The sequence below is a fragment of the Scyliorhinus canicula genome, chromosome 4, assembly GCF_902713615.1.
Source record: "Scyliorhinus canicula chromosome 4, sScyCan1.1, whole genome shotgun sequence".
NCBI classification, from domain to species: domain Eukaryota; kingdom Metazoa; phylum Chordata; class Chondrichthyes; order Carcharhiniformes; family Scyliorhinidae; genus Scyliorhinus; species Scyliorhinus canicula.
In genome coordinates this window covers 34,518,607-34,545,986 of record NC_052149.1, presented here as the reverse complement: position 1 = coordinate 34,545,986, position 27,380 = coordinate 34,518,607, and the positions used below count along the sequence as shown (strand labels likewise).

At 42.9% G+C, this 27,380-nt stretch overlaps 1 protein-coding gene across 1 annotated transcript in view; it reads right to left on the bottom strand.

Annotated features, from left to right (window-relative positions):
• Positions 1 to 27,380, bottom strand: part of LOC119964467 (CMP-N-acetylneuraminate-beta-1,4-galactoside alpha-2,3-sialyltransferase-like) — a 617,002-nt gene that overhangs the window by 56,181 nt on the left and 533,441 nt on the right. The window contains 1 exon segment of the mRNA XM_038794008.1: positions 7,046 to 7,192. Coding sequence (XP_038649936.1) covers positions 7,046 to 7,192 — 147 coding nt within the window.

Sequence of the window (27,380 nt, the reverse complement as noted above, 5' to 3'; positions counted from 1 at the left end):
ACGCGATTCAGTCCTGGCGGCAGCACTTAGTCTCGGAAACAGAGAATCCGGCCCAGAATATTTTGGTATAATAGCTATTTAGTTGCTGATTATCGAATGTTAAAATGCATACAAAACATAGATGTAATCAGCTTATTCAATGTAAACTATAATTTGAGGAGGGAGAATATAAAATTAACAAGCTACAACTGAAAACCAACATATTATGCCATCTCTTTGCTGAAGGTATGGAATAGAATCTTATCAAAACTGTTCATGTTGTTTTGATTTAATTTAGTTAAAAAGGTGGGTGAATAAATAATTATTCAAGATTATAAGTGTCATGATATGCAAACATGCAGCTAATGAACACATAGTATAGGACACGGCCAATGAGCAGTCAGGACACTCAGGGGTGGCATCTCACTATAAAAGGGATGAGGCACTCACACTCCGCCTCTGTCCACAGACCAACATCTACAGAGTGAGACAGGGTGTATCCTCAACATTACACCCCAGAACGTGGCTTATAGCAAGGCTGGCTCAGTTAGACTGAGTTACTACATTTAGATTAGCAGAGAGTCAAACTCATTGAGAACTGTGCTAATAGTTCAGTAAAACACATAGAACTCACTTCAAAGTCTGGAGCATCTTTTACTCAAGTGGCAGCTTATGTTATTCCAAATTACATAACACAACAATAAGGATATGTACAGACATCTATGAACATATACTCTACATTTCTCAGTTATTCGAACACTGAAATTTATTTATTTTTTATAAATGTTTTTTATTGGGTTTTTGAACGAAGTATATTTACCGTTATGTACACAGAATAAATAATATATATTAAAGAATACCACAAAGAGAACAAACAAAATAAAACAACTGTTAGGGTATTATGCACCGGCTCAACAGCAGCAACTCTGTACAATTGGCAGTATTATTTTTGACACATAAGTAGTGTAGCCACCTGGGGTGGCCAAGTCCCGATTTCAAAATGGATACTCGCAAAGAGTACAGGGAAAATGGACAGCACTAGGAAAACAAGCAGGTGCAAGGTTTCCTGTGGATTGGAACTTGCAGAACCCAGACAGAACTGAAACTACAAGTCATTAGCATAGTAATGAGCTATCTCCGGGGACAAAAATAAACATTGAAACAATCGGTACTAGGACAGACTCCCCCGCGCCAGTGGAGGCTAAAACAAAGGCAGGGCAACGGTTACCTAGAGCCCGCCCAGCGATCGGGGAACGACCCCGTTATTGGAGAGAATCGATACAAACGATTGGGAACATGGTCCAATTAATTGGGACCAAGTCCAGGGTTCACCCAGAAGGGCGCGAAACCCCTTGGGGTATAAAGCAGAGTCCCCAAGGTCAGTTCGCTCTCTTACTCTTATTTTCTCCATCTTCACCTTGGCCTTTGGCTCTCAGCGACGAGGGGCCGCCAAGCACCAGCCAAGTAAGTCTAAGATCAACGCACGCTACGAGATAGGCACTCCTAGCTACTATTCTATACCAGTTCGAAGCCAACAGTATCAGAACCGGACAATGGCCATTGTTCCTCTGACTGAGTGGGCCACTCGAAGCTAAGTATAGGGTTTTAGTAGAAGTTGTAGTTTAGTGAGTAGAGTTTGTGCATGAGTAATAATTGACAGTGTGTGTAAATAAATGTGCATTGATTTCAAACTTACTAGCTGGTGTATCGAGTCATTGATCAGTATTCGGTTTTGAACCTTGTGGTGGTATCAGAAAGATACCTGGCGACTCTTGAGCAAAGGTAATTAAAACAGAGCAAATTAAGGGAAAGCATAACGAGCAACAGTAGGCATCTTGGATATCAGTAGACTATGCCGGCTACAATGCTAGAAACAACTGGTCTGTAGACAAGGGAAGAATTTTAGGGTTTTATTAGAGATTATACATTTTGCTAGGAAAAAAGTACAGGAGTCCATGACTAAAGCAAATTTTGCATTGTTTATCAGAAGGAATGAAGTTTAATGTGCAAAATGATTTTGTCTCATTCCATTGTGCTCTTGAAATGCATGTTTCCTGATAAAGTTGTCACGTTAGATGTCTGCTAATGGGACTTTCCAGTAATGGCATAAGAGTTAAGTAACTTAATGCAATTTGCAATATTAATTCCTGGCTCTGGATTTTATTGACTCTAAGATTTTATTGGACATTTATCTGAGGACTCTGGGATTTACTGTTACTGTACCAACAGTTTTACTAGTACTGATAATTCAAACTGTCTACTCACTGATACTGAAATTTATTCAGATGTTGATGGAATTTGAAAGAGTGAAAATACACCAAAACAAACTAAAAACAATTTTCCATGAGTAAGTTTCCTCCAAGGGAGATGTAGCAATACTCTGCAATTAGCACTGTGGGTACATATAACACAGACTGCAGAGGTTCAAGACAGCTCAAACCCACCTTCTCAAGAATAATTAAGGGTGGGCGATAAATGTTGAATGTGCCAGCGACACCTACGTCCCAATGATGAATGAAAAAACCTTGTTCAAGAAAATTGTAAATGAGGGAAAGCTTTTATTCAACTCAATTTCTTCTCAGATGATTAACAAATTGTTAACATGCACAAAATTCTAATTAGTAAAAAAAGCATCACGAGCAGGGAAAGGTTCCAAGATGTCTAGCCCAATTGTCAGAAAACAAGTATAGGAAGTCAAGGAAATAGAGCAACTTCATCTACATTCTCCTTGTTTCCCAATATTCTTCTCAATCAAACACAAAAAAAGATTGACCACATTTACTCCTTGTGCCACTCTGCTGTATACAAATTTAGTTACCAAGTTTGCTTATGAAGCATCAGTAACAGCACTTCAAAAGCAATTCATTGGCTGCGATATACTTTGCAAAGGATATAAGAAGCTTTGTAAATGTACATTATTTTTCTCTTAAGCACACAAAATAATGTAGTAAGTCTCGTAAAAAACAACGGGTGGAAAATTCATCAACTACAACTAAGATCTGACAATATGGACTGAATGTTGTCAGGGTTGGTTTCACTGGCACATACTGAAAAGTAAGTGAAGTATTTCCTCACCTTCAAATGTAACTTATAGATGCTGTATTATCATGTGGAACTGTTTTTAATGCGGTGATCCATCATTGGGATTTTCCCTTTTGTAAGCGGACCAGCCTTGTGTTTTATTTACATGCATTACACAGAGCTTTTCTTTTTATAAATATTTCTTTATTCTCCTCCTTTTTCACATTTTCTCCCAAATTTACACCCACCAACAATAAACAATAATCAGTAACAAATATGTCAATCCCCATATCAATAACAACGATCCTATCCTCCCACCAAACCCAAAACTTTCGCCCACATGTTCACATAAACAACTGCCAAAAAGGAATCAGGAATCCCCCATAGCCCCCATCGCCCCCCTCTCCCACTAGCCCTCCCACCTACACCCCACGACTAATGTTCAAAGTTATCCAGTTCTTGGGGGTGCATAATGAATAATGCTTATGAATTGTAGAACCCCTCCATCCTTCCCCTCAGTTCAAACTTAACTTTCTCAAGAATTCCAACAGATCCCACCACCATGCCAGGGCACAGGGTCCCATCAGGATCCGTCTTCGGGCGATCAACGAGGCGAAGGCGACAACATTACATCCGCACCCGTTTCCAATCCTGGCCGGTCTGACAGTCCGAATATGGCCTCCCGGGGGCCCGGGTCCGGTTTCACGTGCACCACTTTCGAAATTACCCTAAAAACCTCCTTCTAGTAATCCTCTAGCTTTGGACAGGACCAAAACATATGAACGTGATTAGCAGGTCCCCCCCCTCCCGCAACGCTCACACACATCATCTACTCCTTCAAAGAATCGCCTCATCCTTGCACTCGTGAGGTGTGCTCTGTATCCCACCTTCAGCTGTATCAGCCCCAACCTCACGCATGAGGTGGAGGCATTCACTCTCCGGAGCACCTCACACCAGAAACCCTCCTCCATATCCTCTGCCAACTCTTTCCCCCACTTTGCTTTGATCCCTTCCAGTGGTGCCTTCACCTCTTCCTAAATAGCTCCGTAGACCGCTGACACTACCCCCTTCTCCAGTCTCCCTGTCATCAGCACCTCCTCCAGCAATGTGGAGGCCGGCTCCTCCGGGAAGTTCTCCATCTCCTTTCTGGCAAAATCTCGAACCATGTATCTAAACATTTCCCCCTGCTCCAGCCCATACTTTGCTTCCAGCTCCTTCAATCCTGCAAACCGAGCCCTAGGAAACAAATCTTTTAGTGTCTTAATCCCCTTCTCCTCCCATTTCCGAAAATTTCCATCCCACCTCCCTGGCTCAAATCTGTGGTTCCCCCGAATTGGCATTTCCCATGACCCTGCCCCCGACCCGAAGTGTTGGCGAAACTGCCTCCAAATTTTCAATGAAGCTATTATTACCGGACTCCCTGAGTACTTCCCGGGGCTATTGGGAGCGGCACTGTTGCTAGCGCTATCAATTCTGACCCCCTGCACAAACTCTTCTCCATTCTGGCCCACTGGGAATCAACCCCTCTTACCCAGCTCAGCACCTTCTCCACATTCACTGCCCAATAGTAATACATCAGGTTCGGAAGACCCAAACCCCCTGCCTGTCTTCCCCTTTGTAGTAGCACCTTTCTAATTCTGGCCACCTTCCCTCCCCATATGAACGATGGTAAGAAGTCTTATAACACCAGGTTAAAGTCCAACATGTTTGTTTCAAACACTGGCTTTCGGAGCATTGCTCCTTCCTCAGGTGAATGAAGAGGTAGACATAAGTGGAGACATACCTCCTCCACTCCTTTCATCTTCTCGCCCAGCTCCCTCACCTCGGCCGATGTCTTTGCGACTGCTACTCTCATCGGAGCGATTGCCTCCTCCACCAATGACTTCAATGTGACCGGCATCTCCTTCCTCAAAGCCTCCATGTACCTCACAAACTGCTTTTCCAGCTCCACCGCCTTCCCCTCGGTCATTTTCTCCACTGTAAGTAGTGCGGCCCCACCATGCGGTCCAGCCTCTGCCATCTTGTCAGCACTTTTGCCCGTCTTCTCATTCAACGGCGAGCCCACGTTTCCTCCCTTCCTCGACGCTGCTTCTCGCATCTTTTAGCGGCTTATTATTTTTCCTTTTCCTCACTCTTCTTCAATCTCAAATTTCTTAAAAAACTTCTTTCTCTTCTTTTTTTTTGTATACCTCCAGAATTTCCCTGGGACCGGGCTCAGTCTTCTTACCACATTCAAGGCGGGAGCCATCCGATGTGGGACATCTCACCTACATCGCGTCCTGGCTTCGGGCCTACAGCCTTGGCCTCCATGGCTCCGCCCCCGCTGCTTCCTTCAGGTTTTCAGGAGAGAGAAAAAAATAAAAAAAGTTTCTCTCTTTCTCTCCGTGCTCTTCGAGCCCTTCGGCTCTCAGGATGCTCCTTGGGGAAACAAGTCACGATCCCCGCTCCTCCTCCACGTGCAGGCGCCCCGCCGAACCCAACGGGACCAGTCTCTTCCCTCCTGCCCTTTTAACCCTCCGGCTCCATGAAACGGAACTTTGATGCTGTCACAGAGTGAGGGAGGCAGGGCCGACCCTGGGGAGGTTTATTTTTTTCCCCAAAAAAAACTTTGCGGAGAACACCCGAAAAAGAGTGCAATATCGCGGACCAGTGGGAGCTTCTTCTAAACGTGGCCCTCCGCACGCAGACGCCACCGGAAGCCTACACAGAGCTTTTCTAATGGAAAAATGACCATATTGCAGGGAAAAAAAATTTAAAAATATCCTGCCAGCCTGTGTTGTCATATTTTTTACGATGATTTAAATGGCTCTGGCTGATAAAAAACGGCTGGTTTGGACATTTAAAAAAATGTAACCCTCTACTCCCCTACATTAACTGACAGCAATCTGCTCCAAATTGAAATGAGTAGCTGCTCTATCCTTCTCAGAAAGTAGGCAATTGTGAGGACAGCTGTGGCAATTATCAATGCTTCTCTGAGTTTCAAATGTTAATGGGTTTCAGCACCTTTGATGTTCCATTCATCTGAGAATGAATGACAATTTCAAGACATTGGAATAACATAAGTGGTTTCCTTTCTGTTGACATCAGCCAACAGGATTACAGGTATTACAAGATTTTTTTCACAAGGCAAAATTATGATACGAAGGCTTATTATAGATGTTGAGGGATTCATTTCTTCCTCCCAAGGAATGTAAAGTATTTTTCAGTGATATTGTACAAAAGCCAAAGACTATCTTGATGCATAATGGGGGATGGCAATGGAGGCTACACGGGGAGCACAGGGTTGGCATGGGTGATCTGAAGGGGCATGGAGGATGCATGGGTGCAAAGAAATGGCATAGGCAGGGATGGGGGCCGAGGTTTGCTTCCCCCTTCCCCTCCCCCCACATCTACAGTTCATCCTCTGATGTTAGTTTCCCTGCTGTTTGACCTTTCACATATTTTGTCTTCTCTGGGGACTGCCATTAGCACTCCTTCCCCTTGGTTTCTGTGGCCATTAGCACCAAGTTTCCCTGGGTTTCTGTGGCTATGACTCATCTTTCATTCCTACTCGACAGTATAAATATTTCCCACTCTCTCGGTCTGCTAGCTTTGACAAAGAGTCATCGGACTCGAAATGTTAGCTCTTTTCTCTTCCTACAGATGCTGCCAGACTTGCTGAGATTTTCCAGCATTTTCCCTTTCGTTTCAGATTCCAGCATCCGCAGTAATTTGCTTTTATATAAGGATGTATTTGGACAGATAACCAAACGCTTGGTCAAAGAAGTCAATCTCAAAGAGCATTTTCAAAAGGAGAGTGGAGGAGAGGTTCAGCCAGGGAATTGTTAGCTTAGTGCCGAGGAAGCTGAAGATATGGCTCTTTTGTGCAGTAATCAAAAAGGAGGATAGTAACACTGAATATCCTGGCACTTTGGTCTTGTTTCTTCTAGTCGAGGGATTTTTAAAAGAAAAAACACCGATATTTGTGGTCCTCCTAGAAGTTTATACAGGCATAGATTGTCATTAAAATAATCCAAAGAACAACAAAGGTTCTGAGACATCTTACCTCTTTGATGGCTGACATCTTAACATTCTCATAGTAATGAAGAGGTGCATTTGGAGCATTCATATCATAGCCAAAACCAGCCACGGCCACTTCATCACAGTTGTGCAATGCCATTGTTATTGCCACTGTACCTAGTGTTGGGATATTCTGTGAAGAAAAATAAAGTATGCAAAATGAAATACATAAAGCAAGGGAACAAAACCTTGGGAGACTATTAATTGGTAAATGGAGAGCCTTTGTTAATCTTGAGAAAAGCTGTTCGGAGATACTTGAACCAAAGGAACTGGATAGGAGAGGGGAGAGGATATGGCTTCAAATATTTTTATTCTTCTCAAAGATAATGGGCACGATCCTCCAGCCACTCTGCGCCGGAAAACCATCTTGCCGCGGTGCGGCATGGCTGGTGAAAGCCAGGAGAGCCCACTCCCGGGATGTACCCGGCTTGCAACGCCTCGCCAGATTCAACACAATCTCGCGAGACGTTGCAAGGTGAATCGCACCCACAACGGGCAGGATCTCTTTTTAGAAAATCTGCATATTAGAGCAAGGCAGTGAGCCTTATTTTCATGTGCAGATTCCTGAGGTATCTGAGGTTTTGGGATTCAATCCCTTCGCTTCCGAGACCTTGGTCGAGCGCCGTTTAGTACTGGTCTCCACAAACGAGGATCAGATGGAACTGCACTCGTGGGGGTCTCCAAGGGGATCAGAGGCCCCCAGCTGCATACCCTTTGGACAGGGTGGTGCCTTGGAACTGTTGGTGCCACTTGGGTACCCTGGCAGTGCCACCTGGGTGCAAGCCTGGAAATGCCCAGGTGGCACTGCCAAGCTGGCATTTTTGTGCATGCGCGATCAGGCCGAGGTTGCTCAGCGTGGGTGTTGGGAGGTCCTAGGGGATCCTCCCATACTGCATTTAGACTTGGGGGGAGGGGGGGTTGGCCATGGATTTTTTTTGTGGGCCTTGGAGATCCACTCCCATAGTAAGAAATGGGACTTTGTGTGGCCTCAGCCACGCGTTCCCCAATCTGTGCTGGGAAACACACGGTTAAACGCGCTCACTCGACCGTTGTTTCCTTTTGGGAAGATTGTGCCAATACCTCTAGTACTGTTGAAGAGATGATTTAGCTGTGCACCCATGAATGTCCAAAGTCTTCTCAGAAAGGTTGACCTGACATTGTGATGTAGATTTGTAAGTGACAATTGGTGCCAACAACTCTCCATCAACTGAAAAACAAAGCTCAGAGACTGCACTGAATATCAGTCGCAGCTCACTGTTAGCATGTGCACCTCTTGAGTGAGAAAGTTGTGTAATCAAGTCCTACTCCAGAGGGATAAGTAAATAATCTAGGATGACAAGTTTGAGCTGCACTGTGGGTATCTGCTTTACTCTGGAAGTGTTATCCTCCAGATGTAACGATAAACCACGGCCCTGTCCATCCTATGCCCGGATGTCATCCTTAAATAACAGAGCTACACCACCTCCCTTACCATCCACGCTGTCCTTCCGAATAGTTTTATACCCGTGGATATTTAATTCCCAGTCGTGACCATCCTTTAACCATGTTTCAGTAATGGCCACTAAATCATTGTCATTCACGATGATTTGCGCCATCAACTCATTTACCTTATTCCGAATACTACAAGCATTCAGGTAAAGTACACTTATGTTGGCTTTTATAGCTCTGTTTTGAATCTTAACACCTCGATCAGTAACCTCTCCTAAGTTATATTTCCTCTTAACTTTTCTCCTAATTTTCCTTGTCGTTGAACCCATATCTTCATGTAACAACCTGCCGCATCGCTTACCATTTATGTTTTTCTTCCAGTTTTATTCCTTTTTGTATTACTGGGCCTATTCACTTAGCTCTCCTCAGTCACTGTACCTTGTACTGTCGCCCTTTTTGATTTTTGACTATGGCTCCTCTGCCTTACACTTTCACCCTTCCTGCCTTTTGTTTCTGTCCCTGTTTTACTACCTTCCGACTTCCTGCATTGGTTCCCATCCCCCTGCCACATTAGTTTAAACCCTCCCCAACAGCTCTAGCAAACCCTCCCCCCAGGACATTGCTTCAGCCCTGCCCAAATGCAGACCGTCCGGTTTGTACTGGTCCCACCTCCCCCAGAACCGGTTCCAAAGCCCCAGGAATTTGAATCCCTCCCTCTTGCATCATCTCTCGAGCCACGCATTCATCCTATCTATCCTGACATTCCTACTCTGACTAGCTCGTGGCACAGATAGCAATCCTGAGATTACTACCTTTGAGGTCCAACTTTTTAGTTTAATTCCTAACTCCCTGAATTCAGCATTTTGGACCTCATCCCGTTTTTTACCTATATCGTTGGTGCCTATATGCACCACGACAATTGGCTAGTCACCCTTCCCCCGCCCCAGAATGTCCTGCAGCCGCTCCGAGACATCCTTGACCCTTGCACCAGGGAGGCAACATACCATCCTGGAGTCTCGATTGCGTCCGCAGAACCGCCTGTCTATTCCCCTAATGATCGAGTCCCCTATCACTATAGCCCTGCTATTCTTCTTCCTGCCCTGCTGCGCAGCAGAGCCAGCCATGGTGCCATGAATCTGGCTGATGCTGCCTTCCCCCGGTGAGCCATCTCCCTCAACAGTATCCAAAGCGGTATATCTGTTTTGCAGGGAGATGACCGCAGGGGACACCTGCACTGCCTACCTACTCTTGCTCTATCTTTTGGTCACAATTTCTATCTCCCTCAGTAACTTTCACCTGCGGTGTGACCAACTCGCTATACGTGCTATCCACAACGTCCTCAGCATCGCGGATGCTCCAAAGTGAGTCCATCCGCAGCTCCAGAACCATCAAGCGGTCGAACAGGAGTTGCAGTTGGACATGCTTCTTGCATGTCCAGGAGCCAGGGACAGTGAACGTGTCCCTGAGCTCCCACATCGCATACGAGGAGCATGACACGGGTCTGGGATCTCCTGCCATGTCATAAACCTTAGGTTAACTTATACAACTACAATTCAAAAAAGCAAAAGAAAAAAATAAATAAATGAATTAGACAATGAAAAGAAAAACTACTTACCAGTCACTTACCAGGGTTAAAAAGCACCTCCTCCCCACCCAACCTCGAATTCCCACCAAGCTTCAAATTCCCAAACTCATTCTTAGCTGTGTCTAACTCTGGCTGTGTCTTCTCTGGCTCACTGGGAGAAATTAGGAGAAATATTTTCTCCAAAGGTTGTGCTACTTATGAACTCTCTCCGTCAGAAGGCAGTGGAGGTGGGGGTCATTTAATATTTTATGGTCAATGTAGATAGATTCTTGTTGGACAAGGGACGCAAAGGTTAATGGGGGTAGATCGGAATGTGGAATTCAAAACAAAAAAACGATCAGCCATGATCTGATCGAATGGTGGAGCAGGCTCGAGGGGCTGAATGGCCCACATCCTCTTTTTTGTATGTTTATGTTTCTTTTTTAATCCATTCCACTGCGCATGTCCATCGGCATTCAAACTGAGCATGTCTCTGGAAATCCTGAGTATCCAATCAGAGCATTCTGACCGATGGCCGATCAGGCAGCTGAAAGCCGAATTAATCAGGGCAGTGAAAAACTGTCCACTGCCCAAATGTTTTGGGAATTAAAAATTTGCTGCCTGTTGGGTGCACAGAATTGTTGGATTTATTCTTTTGTTTCTCAAACTACATATCTAATTAAGTCAATTAAAGTCAAGTTTTGTGAGATTTAGTGCTGGCAAATATAATTAACATTTAGATGGGGCCTTTAACAACGTCAAGTTGTTTCAAAGGTTCTTCACAACTAACAAGTGCATTTTCACTGTTGACAATGTACAGAAGCATTGTAATTTGCAAGTGACGAAGTCCCACATACTGCAATTAAATCTGTTTTAATGATCTTGGTTGAGGGATAAATATTGGCCAAGATATCAGGAGAACTCCTGTGCTCTTATTTGAATAATCAAATATTACATTTCATAACTTCCGGGAGGATAGAATTTTCATAGAATTTACAGTGCAGAAGGAGGCCATTCAGCCCATCGAGTCTGCACCAGCTCCTGGAAAGAGCACCCTACCCAAGGTTAACACCTCCACCCTATCCCCATAACCCAGTAACCCCACCCAACACTAAGGGGAATTTTGGACACTAAGGGCAATTTATCATGGCCAATCCACCTAACCTGCACATCTTTGGACTGTGGGAGGAAACCGGAGCACCCGAAGGAAACCCACGCACCCACGGGGAGGATGTGCAGACTCCGCACAGACAGTGACCCAAGCGATCACAATATGGTGGAATTTAAAATACAGATGGAGGGTGAGAAGGTAAAATCAAACACTAGCGTTTTGCGCTTAAAACATAGGAGATTACAATGAGATGAGAGAAGAGCTAGCTAAGGTAGACTGGGAGCAAAGACTTTATGGTGAAACAGTTGAGGAACAGTGGAGAACCTTCCAAGTGATTTTTCACAGTGCTCAGCACAGGTTTATACCAACAAAAAGGAAGGACGGTAGAAAGAGGGAACATCGACCGTGGATATCTAAGGAAATAAGGGAGAGTATCAAATTGAAGGAAAAAGCATACAAAGTGGCAAAGATTAGTGGGAGGCTAGAGGACTGGGAAATCTTTAGGGGGCAACAGAAAGCTACTAAAAAAGCTATAAAGAAGAGTAAGATAGATTATGAGAGTAAACTTGCTCAGAATATCAAAACAGATAGTAAAAGTTTCTACAAATATATAAAACAAAAAAGAGTGGCTAAGGTAAATATTGGTCCTTTCGAGGATGAGAAGGGAAATTTAATAATGGGAGATGAGGAAATGGCTGAGGAACTGAACAGGTTTTTTGGGTCGGTCTTCACAGTGGAAGACACAAATAACATGCCAGTGACTGATAGAAATGAGGCTATGACAGGTGAGGACCTTGAGATGATTGTTATCACTAAGGAGGTAGTGATGGGCAAGCTAATGGGGCTAAAGGTAGACAAGTCTCCTGGCCCTGATGGAATGCATCCCAGAGTGCTAAAAGAGATGGCTAGGGAAACTGCAAATGCACTGGTGATAATTTACCAAAATTCACTAGACTCTGGGGTGGTCCCAGCGGATTGGAAATTAGCAAACGTGACACCACTGTTTAAAAAAGGAGGCAGGCAGAAAGCGGGTAATTATAGGCCAGTGAGCTTAACTTCGGTAGTAGGGAAGATGCTGGAATCTATCATCAAAGAAGAAATAGCGAGGCAGCTGGATGGAAATTGTCCCATTGGACAGACGCAGCATGGGTTCATAAAAGGCAGGTCGTGCCTAACTAATTTAGTGGAATTTTTTGAGGACATTACCAGAGCGGGAGATAACGGGGAGCCAATGGATGTGGTATATCTGGATTTCCAGAAAGCCTTCGACAAGGTGCCACACAAAAGGTTGCTGCATAAGATAAAGATGCATGGCATTAAGGGTAGAGTAGTAGCATGGATAGAGGATTGGTTAATTAATAGAAAGCAAAGAGTGGGGATTAATGGGTGTTTCTCTGGTTGGCAATGAGCAGCTAGTGGTGTCCCTCAGGGATCAGTGCTGGGTCCACAATTGTTCACAATTTACATAGATGATTTGGAGTTGGCGACCAAGGGCAATGTGTCCAAGTTTGCAGACGACACTAAGATGAGTGGTAAAGCAAAAAGTGCAGAGAATACCAGAAGTCTACAGAGGGATTTGGATAGGTTAAGTGAATGGGCTAGGGTGTGATAGATGGAATACAATGTTGACAAATGTGAAGTTATCCATTTTGGTAGGAATAACAGCAAAATGGATTATTATTTAAATTATAAAATATTAAAGCATGCCGCTGTGCAGAGAGACTTGGGTGTGCTCGTGCATGAGTCACAAAAAGTTGGTTTACAGGTGCAACAGGTGATTAAGAAGGCAAATGGAATGTTGTCCTTCATTGCTGGAGGGATGGAGTTTAAGACTAGGGAGGTTATGCTACAATTGTATAAGGTGTTAGTGAGGTCACACCTGGAGTATTGTGTTCAGTTTTGGTCTCTTTACCTGAGAAGGGACGTACTGGCACTGGAGGGTGTGCAGAGGAGATTCACTAGGTTAATCCCAGAGCTGAAGGGGTTGGATTACGAGGAGAGGTTGAGTAGACTGGGACTGAACTCGTTGGAATTTAGAAGGATGAGGGGGGATCTTATAGAAACATATAAAATTATGAAGAGAATAGATAGGATAGATGCGGGCAGGTTGTTTCCACTGGCGGGTGAAAGCAGAACTAGGGGGCATAGCCTCAAAATAAAGCAAAGTAGATTTAGGACTGAGTTTAAGAGGAACTTCTTCACCCAAAGGGTTGTGAATCTATGGAATTCCTTGCCCAGTGAAGCAGTTGAGGCTCCTTCAGTAAATGGTTTTAAGATAAAGATAGATAGTTTTTTGAAGAATACAGGGATTAAGGATTATGGTGTTCGGGCCAGAAAGTGGAGTTGAGTCCACAAAAGATCAGCCATGATCTCATTGAATGGCAGAACAGGCTCAAGGGGCCATATGGCCTACTCCTGCTCCTAGTTCTTATGTTCATTTCTGTCCTAAATGAGCAGCCGCGAATTTTAAAACTGCCGCCTGGTTTTGGACTCACCCACAAGAGGAAACATGCTTTTCATGTCCACTTGTCAAAACCATCCAGGATCTTAGATACTTCAATCAAGTCACCTTTTATTCTTCTAAACTGCTGTGGAAACAAGTCCTGTCTGTCTGACTTTTCCTCATAAGACAACCCACTCATTCCAGATATCAAAAAGTAAAACCTCTCTGAACCACTTCCAACGCATTTGCATCTTTAAGTAAGGATATCAAAACTGCACACAATATTTGAGACATGGTCTCATCGATGCCCTGTATAACTGATGCATAACATCCTCACTTTTATGTTCAATTCCTCGCCTGATGATGGACAGTATTCTGTTAGTTTTCTGAATTACAGGGCAGCACGGTGGCCTAGTGGTTAGCACAACCGCCTCACGGCGCTGAGGTCCCAGGTTCGATCCCGGCTCTGGGTCACTGTCCGTGTGGAGTTTGCACATTCTCCCCGTGTCTGCGTGGGTTTCGCCCCCACAACCCAAAAATGTGCAGAGTAGGTGGATTGGCCACGCTAAATTGCCCCTTAATTGGAAAAAATAATTGGGTAATCTAAGTTTTCTGAATTACTTGTTGTACCCGCACATTAATATTTTGTGCCTCATACGCCAGCACACATATCCCTCTGCACCTTGAAGTCCTGCAGCTATTCTCCATTTAAGTAATACACTACTTTTTATTCATCCTGCCAAAGTGAACAACTTCACAAACTCCCACATAATACTCCATCTGCCAGTTTTTCTGCCTACTCACTCTGCAACTTTCTTATGTCCTCTTCGCAACATACCTTCCTACCTATCTTATTGTCACCTGCAAATTTAGCTACCATGCCTTCAATTCCTGCATCTAAGTAATTGATATAAATTGATATAAATTGATATAAATTGCAAAAGGTTGAGGCCCCAGTGCAGACCCCTGCAAGACTCCACTTGTCATATCCTGCCAATCAGAAAACAATCCATTTATGCATACTCTCAGTTTTCTGTTGGCCAGCAATATGTTACCCCACAACATGAGTTTTTATTTTCCGTAATAATGTGGTAACTTACCAAATGCTTTCTAGATATTCAAGTACAGCATATCTACAAGCGCCCTTTATTCACAGCATACTCCTTCAAAGAATTCCAACAAATCGGTTCAGCATGATTTTTCTTTCACAAAAACATGCTGACTTTTAAACAAAATGGGCTGGATTCTCCGAAACCCGCCGGGTTGGCGAATCACCGGGGGGACAGCGTGAATCCCACCCCATTGCCCTGACAACGGATGCTGAATTCTCTGGTGCCGGGGTTTAGGCGGGGGTGGGAATCCGCGGTGCCGGACGGTGGTCTCTGGCAGCAGTCCCCCTGGCGATTCTCCACCCCGCGATGGGCCGACGGCCGCCCATTTTCTGTCGGACCTGCCGGACTAAATCAAACCAGGTCCGTACCGGCAGGACCTGGCTCTATGGGCGGCCGGCAGAGTCCTCCGGGGGGGCGGGGGGGGGGGGGGGGGGGGGGGGGGGGGGGAGAGGAGATAGCCTGGCCCGCGATCAGGGCAAACCGATCCGCGGGCGGGCCTGTGCCATTGGGGGCACACGCAGCCTCTGTGCCGGCTGCTGTCAACCTCCGCCATGGCCGGCGCGGAGAAAACCCCACCCCTGCGTTGGGATGACGCCAGCACATGCTGCCGCGCTCTCGCGCATGCACCAACTCGTGCCGGCCAGCAGAGGCCCTTCGGCACCAGTTGGCGCAGCGCCAAGCCCTTCCTCGGCGCCAACCGTGCCGTCTGGCGTGGCGCCAACTTCGCCGGCGCCGGCCTAGTCCCTGAAGATGCACAGGATTCCGTACCTTCCGGGCAGCCCGACGCCGGTACGGCCCACCGGGTAGGGGAGAATATGTTTCTTTCAAATGTTTCCACAATCATCATTACAAACCAGAACAAGTAAAAATAGAAAAAGGAGGGGTGGCATGTGGCACAGTGGTTAGCACTGGGACTGTGGCGCTGAGGACCTGGGTTTGAATCCCGGCCCTGGGTCACTGTCTGTGTGAGTTTGCACATTCTCCCTGTGTCTGCGTGGGTTTCACCTCCACAACCCAAAGATGTGCTGGTTAGGTGAATTGGCTATGCTAAATTGCCCCTTAATTGGAAAAACATAATTGGGTACCCTAAATTAATTAAAAAAAAAGAAAAAATATATAGAAAAAGGCAAAACATCACAATCAAATATAAAAGTACAGAAAAATGGGAAAAACAGACAGCACCTAATTAATTTAAATACTAAAACTAACCTATACCCCCTAACAACTGACGGTGACTAATTCCTTAAAAAAGGAATGATGTGGAGATGGCGGCGTTGGACTGGGGTGAGTACAATAGGAAGTCTTACACCAGATTCACCTGAGGAAGTGCTCCGAAAGTTAGTGATTTTTTTTTTTTCAAATTTTTTTTTTTCAAATTTAGATTACCCAATTATTTTTTCCAATTAAGGGGCAATTTTAGTGTGGCCAATCCACCTACTCTGCACATTTTTGGGTTGTGGGGGTGAAACCCACGCAGACACGGGGAGAATGTGCAAACTCCACACGGACAGTGACCCAGAGCCGGGATCGAACCTGGGACCTCAGCGCCGTGAGGCGGTTGTGCTAACCACTAGGCCACCGTGCTGCCCCGAAAGTTAGTGATTTGAAACAAACTTGTTGAACTTTAACCTGGTGTTGTAAGATTTCTTACTTAAAAAAGGAAATAAATGGTTGCCATCTTAGAAAGAAACTCTCCACTGACCACCTGATGATGACTTTATGCAAATGCACGAATGACATTGCATCACCAGCCAAGCAGAGGCGTTGGGTGGAGAAGGGTACCTCCAACCAAGCAATATTCGCTTCTCGGCTATCAATGAAGCAAAGACGTGAATTCCGCCTCTACCACAGACTGAATCACCGGCGAATCCGACATCCCAAATATGGCTGCCAGCGGACACTGATCTAAATACATGTGAAGTATCTCTGACATGGTATTGAAGAACAAAGCCCAGAAACATATAATTTTGGGGCAGGACCAAAACATATGCTTATGGTTCGCCAGCACACGAGAACAGTGACCATACCTATCCTCAACACTCAGGAAGAACCCGCTCATCCTTGCCCTACTCAAGTGCGCCCTATGTAATACCTTAACTTGAATCAGGCTCAGCCAAGCACATGAAGATGTGGAGTTGACCCTGTGAAAGGCCTCACTCCACACCTCACCAGTACGAATGGGTCCCAATTCACCTAACCATTTTGTCCTCACAGCACTCAACGGAGCAGAATCCATGAAAGGGTATGACCATATAGGTCCGCAATAGCCCCTCTGTCAGGTTGAGTAGAGACTGAATCTTCTTCACCAGGGAAGAAGGTGGCACCAAAGGAAAGGAAGAAAAAGCTTTATGCAAAAAATCGCAAACTTCATAATAGCTAAAAAGACTGGAATTAGGCAGCTGGAATTTATCAGCTAATTCCCTGAGACTGACAACCCTGCCCTCCATGAACAGGTTTTCAAACCGCTCCAGACCTCACAAGATTTAAAGTTGAGTCCAAACCAACAGGTAGGAAAAGGAGATTATTGCAAATGGGTGTTAGCAAAGATAGGGAAAAGAGCTTGAAGTGCTGTCTAAACTGTTTCCAAACTTACTAGAGGACCTCAATGATAGAGAGAGAGCAGTACTGTTGCCAGAGTGAACAGGAGTGGTGAAAGTGGGCAGCTGTGCTTAGTGCCCCTATTCAAAGAAAAATAATCAGAGGTCAAGGCGTTCATACAAACACTAGCAGTCGGGGCCTCATCCAATAGACAAATCCAAGAAAGAAATTTATTGCCAAATCCAAATTTCTCAAGAATCTCAAATACATACACCCATTCTACTCTATCAAATGCCTTTTCAGAATCAAGAGGTACTATCACTTCAGGTTCGAGCACTGTGGAATGGGAAAAGACAACATTTAACAGCTGATGTATATTGGCTGACAATTGTCGCTCTTCACGAAGCCCGCTTGATCCTCCAAGATTATATTTGGGAGACAAGGCTCCAAGCGAAGCACCAGCACCTTAGCGAGTCGCTTGAGGTCTGCATAAGAAGTTATGAAACTATACTCTGTCATGTCTTTGTTCCTCTGAGGAAACAGGGAAATAGAGGCTTGAGTGAGGGTTGGGGACAATAACCTACGGGATAGGGAATCATTGAACATATCCAAAATTAAAGGCACAAGCTGCTCTGAGAACTTCTTGTAGAATTCAATCGGAAAGTCATCCAGACCAGGGACGTTGCCAGATTGTTTTAACGGTTTACATTTTAAAATTTTGTCAAGGTGTAGTGGGAATTCCAACTCACTGCCCCCATCCATCTCAACTGTTAGGATCCAGAAAGAAAATACATAATAGAGCAACACAAGGTAGACAATGTAAATACATAGACACTGGCATCGGATGAAGCATACAGAGTGTGGTATTAATCAGATCAGTCCATAAGAGGGTCATTTATAAGTCTGGTATAAACGGGAAGAAACTGATTTTGAATCTATTTGTGCGTGTTTTCAGACTTTTGTATCTCCTGCCTAATGGAAGAAGTTTGAAGAGAGTAAGCCGGGTGGGAGGGGTCTTTGATTATGCTGGCGCTTTCCTAAGGCAGCGGGAGGTGTAGCTAGAGTTAATGTTAGCACTGTTGCTTCACAGCGCCAGGGTCCTAGGTTTGATTCCTGCTTGGGTCACTGTCTGTGTGGAGTCTGCATGTTCAACCTGTGTCTGCGCGGGTTTCCTCCGCGTGCTCCGGTTTCCTCCCACAAGTCCCAAAAGACGTGCTGTTAGGTGAACTGGACATTCTGAATTCTCCCTCCGTGTACCCAAACAGGCGTCGGAGTGTGGTGACTAGGGGAATTTTGCAGTAACTTCATTGCAGTGTTAATGTAAGCCTACTTGTGACAATACTAAAGATTATTATTATAATGGAGGAGAGGGGGAAGACAAGAGAATCAAACCAATCTGACTGGAAAGCAGTAAGTTAGTTACCTGATCATAACATATGTTTGGTATTCTTCTATTCAATATGGAATACTCAGTGTCAGACAGAACCACTGAACCTCTTTGTAGCTGCATGAATGATAAAGCAGAGCTTGACATGGTATCTTTTCATAATCTCACTCTATTGATGTCTTATCATTTTGTTTCACACAGTAATGCATACTGATGTGGCTGACAACTGATAACATGTACCTTGAGCTCCTGTCATCCAATTCTCCAGGATTCGAAGGATTACTTGGACTGCCAAGCCTCAAGATGTAATCAAAGGTAGAGTTACCATAGAAACAAGATTAGAACTGAGTGGTTTTGCTAATTTATTTATCTTTTTAAACTGAAAATGTAAATCATTCCCAGTCAAAACACGATTGGCAGCTAACCTTCAACAGTAACAAGAGATGTGTACTCAAGGGCTGTGACGAGCATCATCGACTTGATTGGATTAGAACGTGCCAACGAGCAGAATGGCCTTTAGTCTTTGGAGTTGTTCATCTCTTGCAGTTTGGAAAGCAGTGAATCACCAAATCAACTTTCATATCAATGTTGATCCTAGGACCAGGCAGCTAGAGCCATCATTACTCAAAATGAACAACGGTTTGTCCATTTTACGTCACAGCATATGTTATCAACCTGCTAGAGCAGATTAGGGATCTACGAGGTACCATGTTACAATAACTTTTGTGCCAAGCAATAAACTGTAAATAGACATTTGTAAAATATGGCTGTGGCCATACTGAGGATTGTAACATATGTATGCCGGCTAAAGGCGGGTCACGGCCACAGAGGGAGGGAAGACAATTGCCTATAAATATAGGTGTTAGTTTCTGTTTCTCTTTATTTTCCTTTTTGGCACAGTTTTGTAATGTGGAACTTATGAATTGTTAAATATAAGAAGTGAAAATCCAATAAAACATTAAAAAAATAACTTATTTGATGTTCTAAGAATGCTACTTGGAGATTGTATCATAGTTGGTGACTTATGTTCTATGTTCAGCATTTGTTTCATTATAAACTGAAGATGTGTTTCGTTTAACTTTTTATTTAAATTTCATTCCTCCCTGTTTCAAGTCCTTCCTGGGCACACCACAACCCCCCCTGAGAGCAATAACAATTCATCTGATAAAATGCTTTCTGCAATGCTACCATACTTGACCTAAAAGGACAGGTGAGGTATCATAATTACCTACACTTTTTTTTCAGATCTCTTGCCTATATTCCTCCAATGTCTAAGATTAGAAATTGATGTTGGTTATTTTACAAATCCTCACTACCCACATAGACTCAAAAATGATCACAGCAGGAGTACAAGGAGCCAAACTGCAGAATCATGTTATGAGATATGCTATGTGAGAGCACTAATGTAATTGTTCTCCAGTGCTGTTCGCATCAAAGAACAAACGTCACTCGTATTTCTTAAGACCTGAAGGATAACTACAGCATTATGGCCCCTAATTTTGGTTCCCCCCCACCCCAAAGTGGAAACATCTTCACCACCTCTATCCTAAACTCTAAAGGGGGTGCAGAAACAGAGCAACCTGAGTGTATATGTACTTAAATCATTTAAAGTGGCAAGGCAGGTTGAGAGTGCTGTTAATAAAATGTACAGCATCCCATGTTTTATTAATAGGAGCATAGAATACAAGATCCAGCAGGTTATGTTGAACTTACATAGGACGCTAGTTTGGCCTCAGCTGGGGCATTGTATCCAGCCCTGGGAGACATACTTAAGGAATAATGTGAAGACATTGGAGAGTGCAGAAAGGATTCACGAAAATAGTTTCAGGGATGAAGAGCTTCAATTATGAAGGCAGATTGGAGAAGTTTTGACTGTAAGAGAAGGTTGAGGGGATATTTGATAGACATATTCAAGATCATGAAGGGTCTGAACAGAATTGATGGAGATAAACTGTCCTCACTTGAGAAAGGATAAAGAAAGATTTCAATTAATTAACAAAATAAGCAAAAGCAAGACAAGGATATTTTTTAAATGCATCGATTGTTAAAGTCTGGAATGCACTGTCTTGAGATTGTGGTGGAGGCAGACGCCTGTGTTGTAACAATTCTGTCATTGCGGTTCTGTGAAATTCAGAAAGAACTCCCTCTGTATTCAACTATTGCTGTATTTCAAGGATTTCCCTTCTTTGGATCAATCCTATCTGTGTCTTTTCTCAGATATAAAATAGATATTATATAATAATCTTTATTGTCACAAGTAGGCTTACACTAACATTGCAATGAAGTTACTGTGAAATGCCCTAGTCGCATATTCCGGCACCTGTTCAGGTACACATGGGGAGAATTTAGATTGCCCAAATTTTCTAATAGCACAACTTGTGGGAGGAAACCAGAGCATCCGGAGGAAGCCCACGCAGACACGGAGAGAACGAGCAGACTCCACACAGACAGTGACCTAAGTCGTGAATTGAACCTGGTACCCTAGCGCTGTGAAGCCATAGTGCTATGATACCGTGCTGCCCACCTATGCTACTGTGCTGCCCACATAGTCATAAATAAAAAGGATTCAACCACTCAAAACACCTTGCAAAGTAAACAAACATTTTAACATTTTAATGAAAAGTGTCTGTCTGAGTTCAGTGGACGCTGACTCTGAGCGAGAAAATCATGACTAAGAGCCGCACTCGAGACTTCAGCACAGAAAGACACTTCAAACTAGTACTGAGGCATTATTGCACCAACAGATGAGATTTTAAAGATGATTTTGAGTGCCCTCCCAGACGGGTGTGAAAAATGTCACAGTGAACAAGAGTGGGGTAATTCTCCTGATTTCCGAGCCAATATTTCTCTCTCAAAGAGTAACAATAAGGTGCATTATCTGGTTATTTTTCTCATGCCTGCCAAGTCAAAAAAACAGCAATGTTTTCTGACTAAGTACTTCAATGGCCGATAAATGCTTTGGGACATAAGAACATAAGAACTAGGAGCAGGAGTAGGCCATCTGGCCCTTCGCGCCTGCACCGCCATTCAATGAGATCATGGCTGATCTTTTGTGGACTCAGTTCCACTTTCCCACTTGGACACCATAACCATTTATTCCTTTTTTCTTCAAAAAACTACCTTTATCTTGAAAACATTTAATGAAGGAGCCTCAACTGCTTCACTGGGCAGGGAATTCCATAGATTCACAACCCTTTGGGTGAATAAGTTCCTCTAAACTCAGACCTAAATCTACTTCCCCTTATTTTGAGGCTATGCCCCCTAGTTCTGCTTTCACCCGCCAGTGGAAACAACCTGCCCGCATCTATCCTATCTATTCCCTTCATAATTTTATATGTTTTTATAAGATCCCCCCGCATCCTTCTAAATTCCAACGAGTACAGTCCCAGTCTACTCAACCTCTCCTCGTAATCCAACCCCCTCAACTCTGGGATGAACCTAGTGAATGTCCTCTGCACACCCTCCAGTGCCAGTACGTCCTTTCTCAGTTAAGGAAACCAAAACTGAACACAATACTCCAGGTGTGGCCTCAGTAACACCTTAAACAGCTGCAGCATAACCTCCCTAGTCTTAAACTCTATCCCTCTAGCAATGAAGGACAAAACTCCATTCACCTTCTTAATCACCTGATTTGCCTTCTTAATCGCCTGATTCGCCTTCTTAATCACAAGTTCATCCTGAAGTTGTGAAAGAAAGGATGTAAATGCAAGTTCTTTCTTTCTGTGCATGTGTCAGACACTTATCACCAATGAATCAAAATTTACCATATGGAACCAATAGCCATCACAAACCATCCCCTTCAGAACAGTAAGATGAGTCAGATCCAAACATAGAATGAAGTAAGTAAAAACCAATCACAACAGGCATATGGTCAGGCAGTGTTAAAAGACACCAATTCTGCCTAGAGACGACATAAAAATCTATGTTCACTGATGTGGAAATACCAGGGCAAAATTAAATTAGCAAAAACTATATCACAGGGATCTACGATATATCTTGTGGTGAAGCTGTACCATTCATAACAATAGCAAATGTCAAAGTCACTTCAGAAATCAATAAAGATGATTTATCTCTCTGTGCATCTGAGAAGCAGTTTTTAATCAAGACCCAGGGATATTCTAAATCTCAGTACGAGTTCATTTCAGCACCAGAAGGACATCTAACTTTGAAAATATTTGTAAATACATCTCTGCATTAAACAGAATAGTTATCTGAATATTGATAGGCTCCTCAGGAACATACAAGGAGGGGAGAATAAAAAACTATTGGATTACACAGGATAAATGAAAGAAAATTTGGAGACCTCTTACGTTCTGACCTGATGAACTTGTGCTGACATTACTTTATCTACACATTATCTATTAATCCCCTCAAATCTGACTGCACTGGGTAGAGGACTGCAATGGCACAAAGACCACCGTAAGCCTTATTATTCAGTCAGATCACTCTCTTTCTTGCTTGCTTGCTCTCGGAGCATCGATCATTCCCTGAACTCCATGGACTAGCATAACCTTTCCAACAACAAGATGAAGTATTCTCTTGTTTTGATCCAAATACCACATTGAGAAAGTATCTACAGGAAACATGCCAGTCTGGGTGAGAACATTAAACATCCAATGGAGAACAGAAAGTACCAGGTATTGTAGAGATCTTTCTTGTATCCATCCCCTACGGAGTGTTGTAAATGGCTTTTTTTTTCAGATTAGAAGGAGCCAAACAGGCAACATGCTCAGGGTTTAATACCAGGATCACTGGTGTTTTTGATATATATTTATGACTTGGACGTGGGGGTACAGAACACAATTTTAAAATTTGCTGATGATACGAAACTTGGAAATGCAGTAAGCATTGAGGAAGATAACAATACATTTCAACAGGACATAGCTAGGCTGGAAGAATAAGCAGGCACATCCGAGTACAAAATTTGACTTAAATAAGTGAGGTGATACAAGCTAAACGGAACCAGTAATCAGAGGACACAGATTTAAAGTGATTAACCAAAGAACCAGTGTACAGTACAAATTATATCAAAAGGCTCCTTACTTCGAAAACAAATGTCAGCCAATAAGAAAAAAAAGATAGTTGTACTTGCTCTTTCAAAACTTGAAATTTCCGCATCGTTGTTCAATTTACCTTCTACAAAATACAACCATATGATGGCAGCACAATTGCGTGAGGGAATACAAGCCTTTCATTGCTTAACCCTCTCTAATCTCAGCGGTGTCATCAAAAGGCACCAGTGAAAAAAGCCGAGTTTCTTCCCCAACATGAGAATACCTGTATCCGTGTGGCTGCTAATGTTACTATTGTGAGGGTTTGAACAGAGGTTCTCCTGCATGTTTTTATCGGAGGAATGGTGCCTCATGCAGACAGACCTAAAATAACTAAGAAAAAGAGAGGGGATGCTTCAATTAAGTAACATTCAATAATCTTTTTCTCATTAAACCTTTTGTTGTTGCAAGTAGGCTTACATTAACAATGCAATAAAGTGACTGTGAAAAGCCCCTAGTTGCCACATTCTGGCGCCTGCTCGGGTACACAGAGGGCGAATTCAGAATGTCCAAATTACCAACAGCACATATTTTGGGACTTGTGGGAGGAAACCGGAGCACTCAGAAGAAACCTATACAGACACAGGGAGAACGTGCAGACTCCACACAAACAGTGGCCCAAGCTGGGAATCGAACCCGGGTCCCTGGCGCTATGAAGCAACAGTGCTATCCAGTGTGCTACCATGTTGCACATAGGCTATTATCTAAGGCTATTTATTACCTGAACATATTTGTAACATTACATGCCTTTTGATACATGTTGGAGATAATTGACTTCTTATTGGCTCCTTTGAAGAACTGGTCAATTCTTAATTTTCAGAATTAAGCACAAGGTTTACGTCTGAATGAGGATCGTTTAACTAAATATTTAGTTGCCTTTTCTTTATTTGAGAATAGAATTCTGAAATGATTCTGTTCATAAAGAAGTGAAAAACAGAGAGCAATGTTAGCAATGTGGAGAGCTTAAAAATTGCACTGTGATTCAAGGGAATTTAAAATTAGATTGAAAAGCCTATTAATCAGCCTATCATCAGCAACAGTTTGAAAATATATTGTCCAAAAAAGGAACTAACATTTTTTAAATGTTATTTTTATTAAAAATGACATCTGTGGAACAATACTGTTAAAATGTGAATTTCGTATTATGCTACCAAGGTCTTGGGTCAGCAAATAATCAAATTAACCTTCCTTCAGGAATTCTACCATCATATTCTTCAGGGCATTGGTATTTGGACACTCAGTAAATCAAAAGGCCAATGTTCTTTTCCCCATTAAAATCTTAGTACTTCCATTGCTTCCATATGTTTAATTAAACACAGGAGAGGTTAAGATTAACCCTCTGAACTTCATGCAATTTTAGATTCTTACTTCTCTTCCATCGTTCATTAAAGACTTACAGGATGCAGTTTAATTCTTGCACTGTTGGTGTAAGAATGATTAATGGAGTCTCGCATTCCTAGAATCTTTACAGAAATACAATATTGTGAACTTGAATCTTCTGTCCAGCTAAACTCTTCTACCACAAAATTAGAGAAGGGAAGAAACTCCAAGCAGGATAACCGGACATATTTGATGGTCCGCCATCATGATCACCTGCTGTCCTGAGATAAAATTCATAGTATCGGCTAGATGAATTGCATTTGATGAATCTTATGAGATATGGTCATCTAGCAACATAATTTTCACCAATATTCTGTCTTAATTTTTACTTGTTACATTCCTCACTGCTTTTCTCAGATGGGTAGATAATTACAGTCATCAATGTCTCCAGAACCAATATCTGTGTCACTGAAAGTTATCTTAACAATACTGTCAGTTTTTCTACTGCCTTCAATCCTAAAACAAAAACAAATTGCTATGATGCGGTACTCCATCATGCAGGCTAAGCTCGGGAAAATTAAATTATCGGATCTTGAACTCAAATGTAAGAGTACGCAGGAATCAAAATCTGTCAACCTTTAATTTATTTAATTGTAGCAATTGGAATACAGATATCGACTTCAACTGAACACCGTTAGCTCTTTGATTAATATGTTGACCCTCAATTTCATATTTTGCTAAGTTTGTTGAAAAGTTTCGCCATTACAACCTACCTTAACTCAAAAATAAACAAAGGAAAATCAAACCAATTTGATCCAATCGAAAGAAAAACTCAAATCATTCCAGTTGAACTTAAATTTGAACAAATTTAAATTTAAAGTTGCACAAATCAATCTAAAAACCAAATCAATCCAGTCTAATTCATTCCAAATTGAGAATCAAAATAAAGTTAAAATTATGCAATCCAACAACAAACCAAGATAAATTTACCCCAAATTAAACCAAAATAAAGGCCTGGTTGCACAAGTTAAACAGGGTGCTCTTGTATTGGCCATCTTTACCATCAGAAAATAATCTAAATGTTCCCCAATTTTACGCATGATATCAACAAAGTAAACAAACTAATTAGCTTAGTTTTGGTACTTTTCAACATCAAAGTGCAGACATAAAATGTGCACTGAAACAAAAAAGACAGAAATAAATTACTGTGCTAGCTATTTTTTTATTTGGAATGAAGCAAAAGGGATGCAGGAGTCAGAGGAGTGTGTGAGTTGAAAAATCATTTTGGTTGTTTTAAAAAACTATTAAGGGCACGGCTAACGGTAAATGCCAAACTGTTCAAATCCCAGGACAGAAACTTGAAACTGCCGTCACATTTGTGTTTTTCAATTTACATAGTATGAGGGGGGTATGAAATCCAGAAATGACATCTATGACTACTTGTGGTGATTTTATAGTAAAGTAAACAATTATTACGAAATAGGAACAAAACAAACAGTCCCACAGTTCCTAACAATCTTTATTCAACCATCTTCAGACCTAGGCTTCCTCAAATGTTCAGCAACATCTTATAGATTTTAAGATCTATAAAAGTCCAGTAGTTTTTAACCACACAGTGCCTTGAATTCCCTCTGAGGTTAACAACAGTTGGCTTTTTAGATCTGGCGTTGCTTACACCGCTTCCTGGGAATTCGACCAATTTTCCCTGCTGTATGCAGAGATCTAAAATAGCTCCCTTCGTAGATTTCAGTATTTCATTAAATATGTGCAGCACGGTAGCATAGTGGTTAGCACAATTGCTTCACAGCTCCAGGGTCCCAGGTTTGATTCCCGGCTTGGGTCACTGTCTGTGCGGAGTCTGCACGTTCTCCCCGTGTGTGCGTGGGTTTCCTCCGGGTGCTCCGGTTTCCTCCCACAGTCCAAAGATGTGCAGGTTAGGTGGATTGGCCATGCTAAATTGCCCTTAGTGTCCAAAATGTCCCTTAGTGTTGGGTGGGGTTACTGGGTTATGGGGAGAGGGTGGAGATGTGGGTTTGGGTAAGGTGCTCTTTCAAAGTGCCAGTGGTGACTCGATGGGCCAAATGGCCTCTTTCTGCACTGTAAATTCTATGATGATATATCTATTTTCTTTCCCTTTGAATCACAACAACTCATTCAAAACTATCCAGTTCTGTAAAAATCCATACTAAATTATCTTAGGTAAACATCTGTGTGAAGTATTGCTTGGCTTCTTACCATATCAAACACAGTTTGATCCAGAGTCACTCTGTCTCTTGCTTTAATTACCACTCATATACCCCAACAGTTTACAAATATGACCAGGATATCACCAACAGAAAAACTATTACAATTACTTGGGTTTTCTGA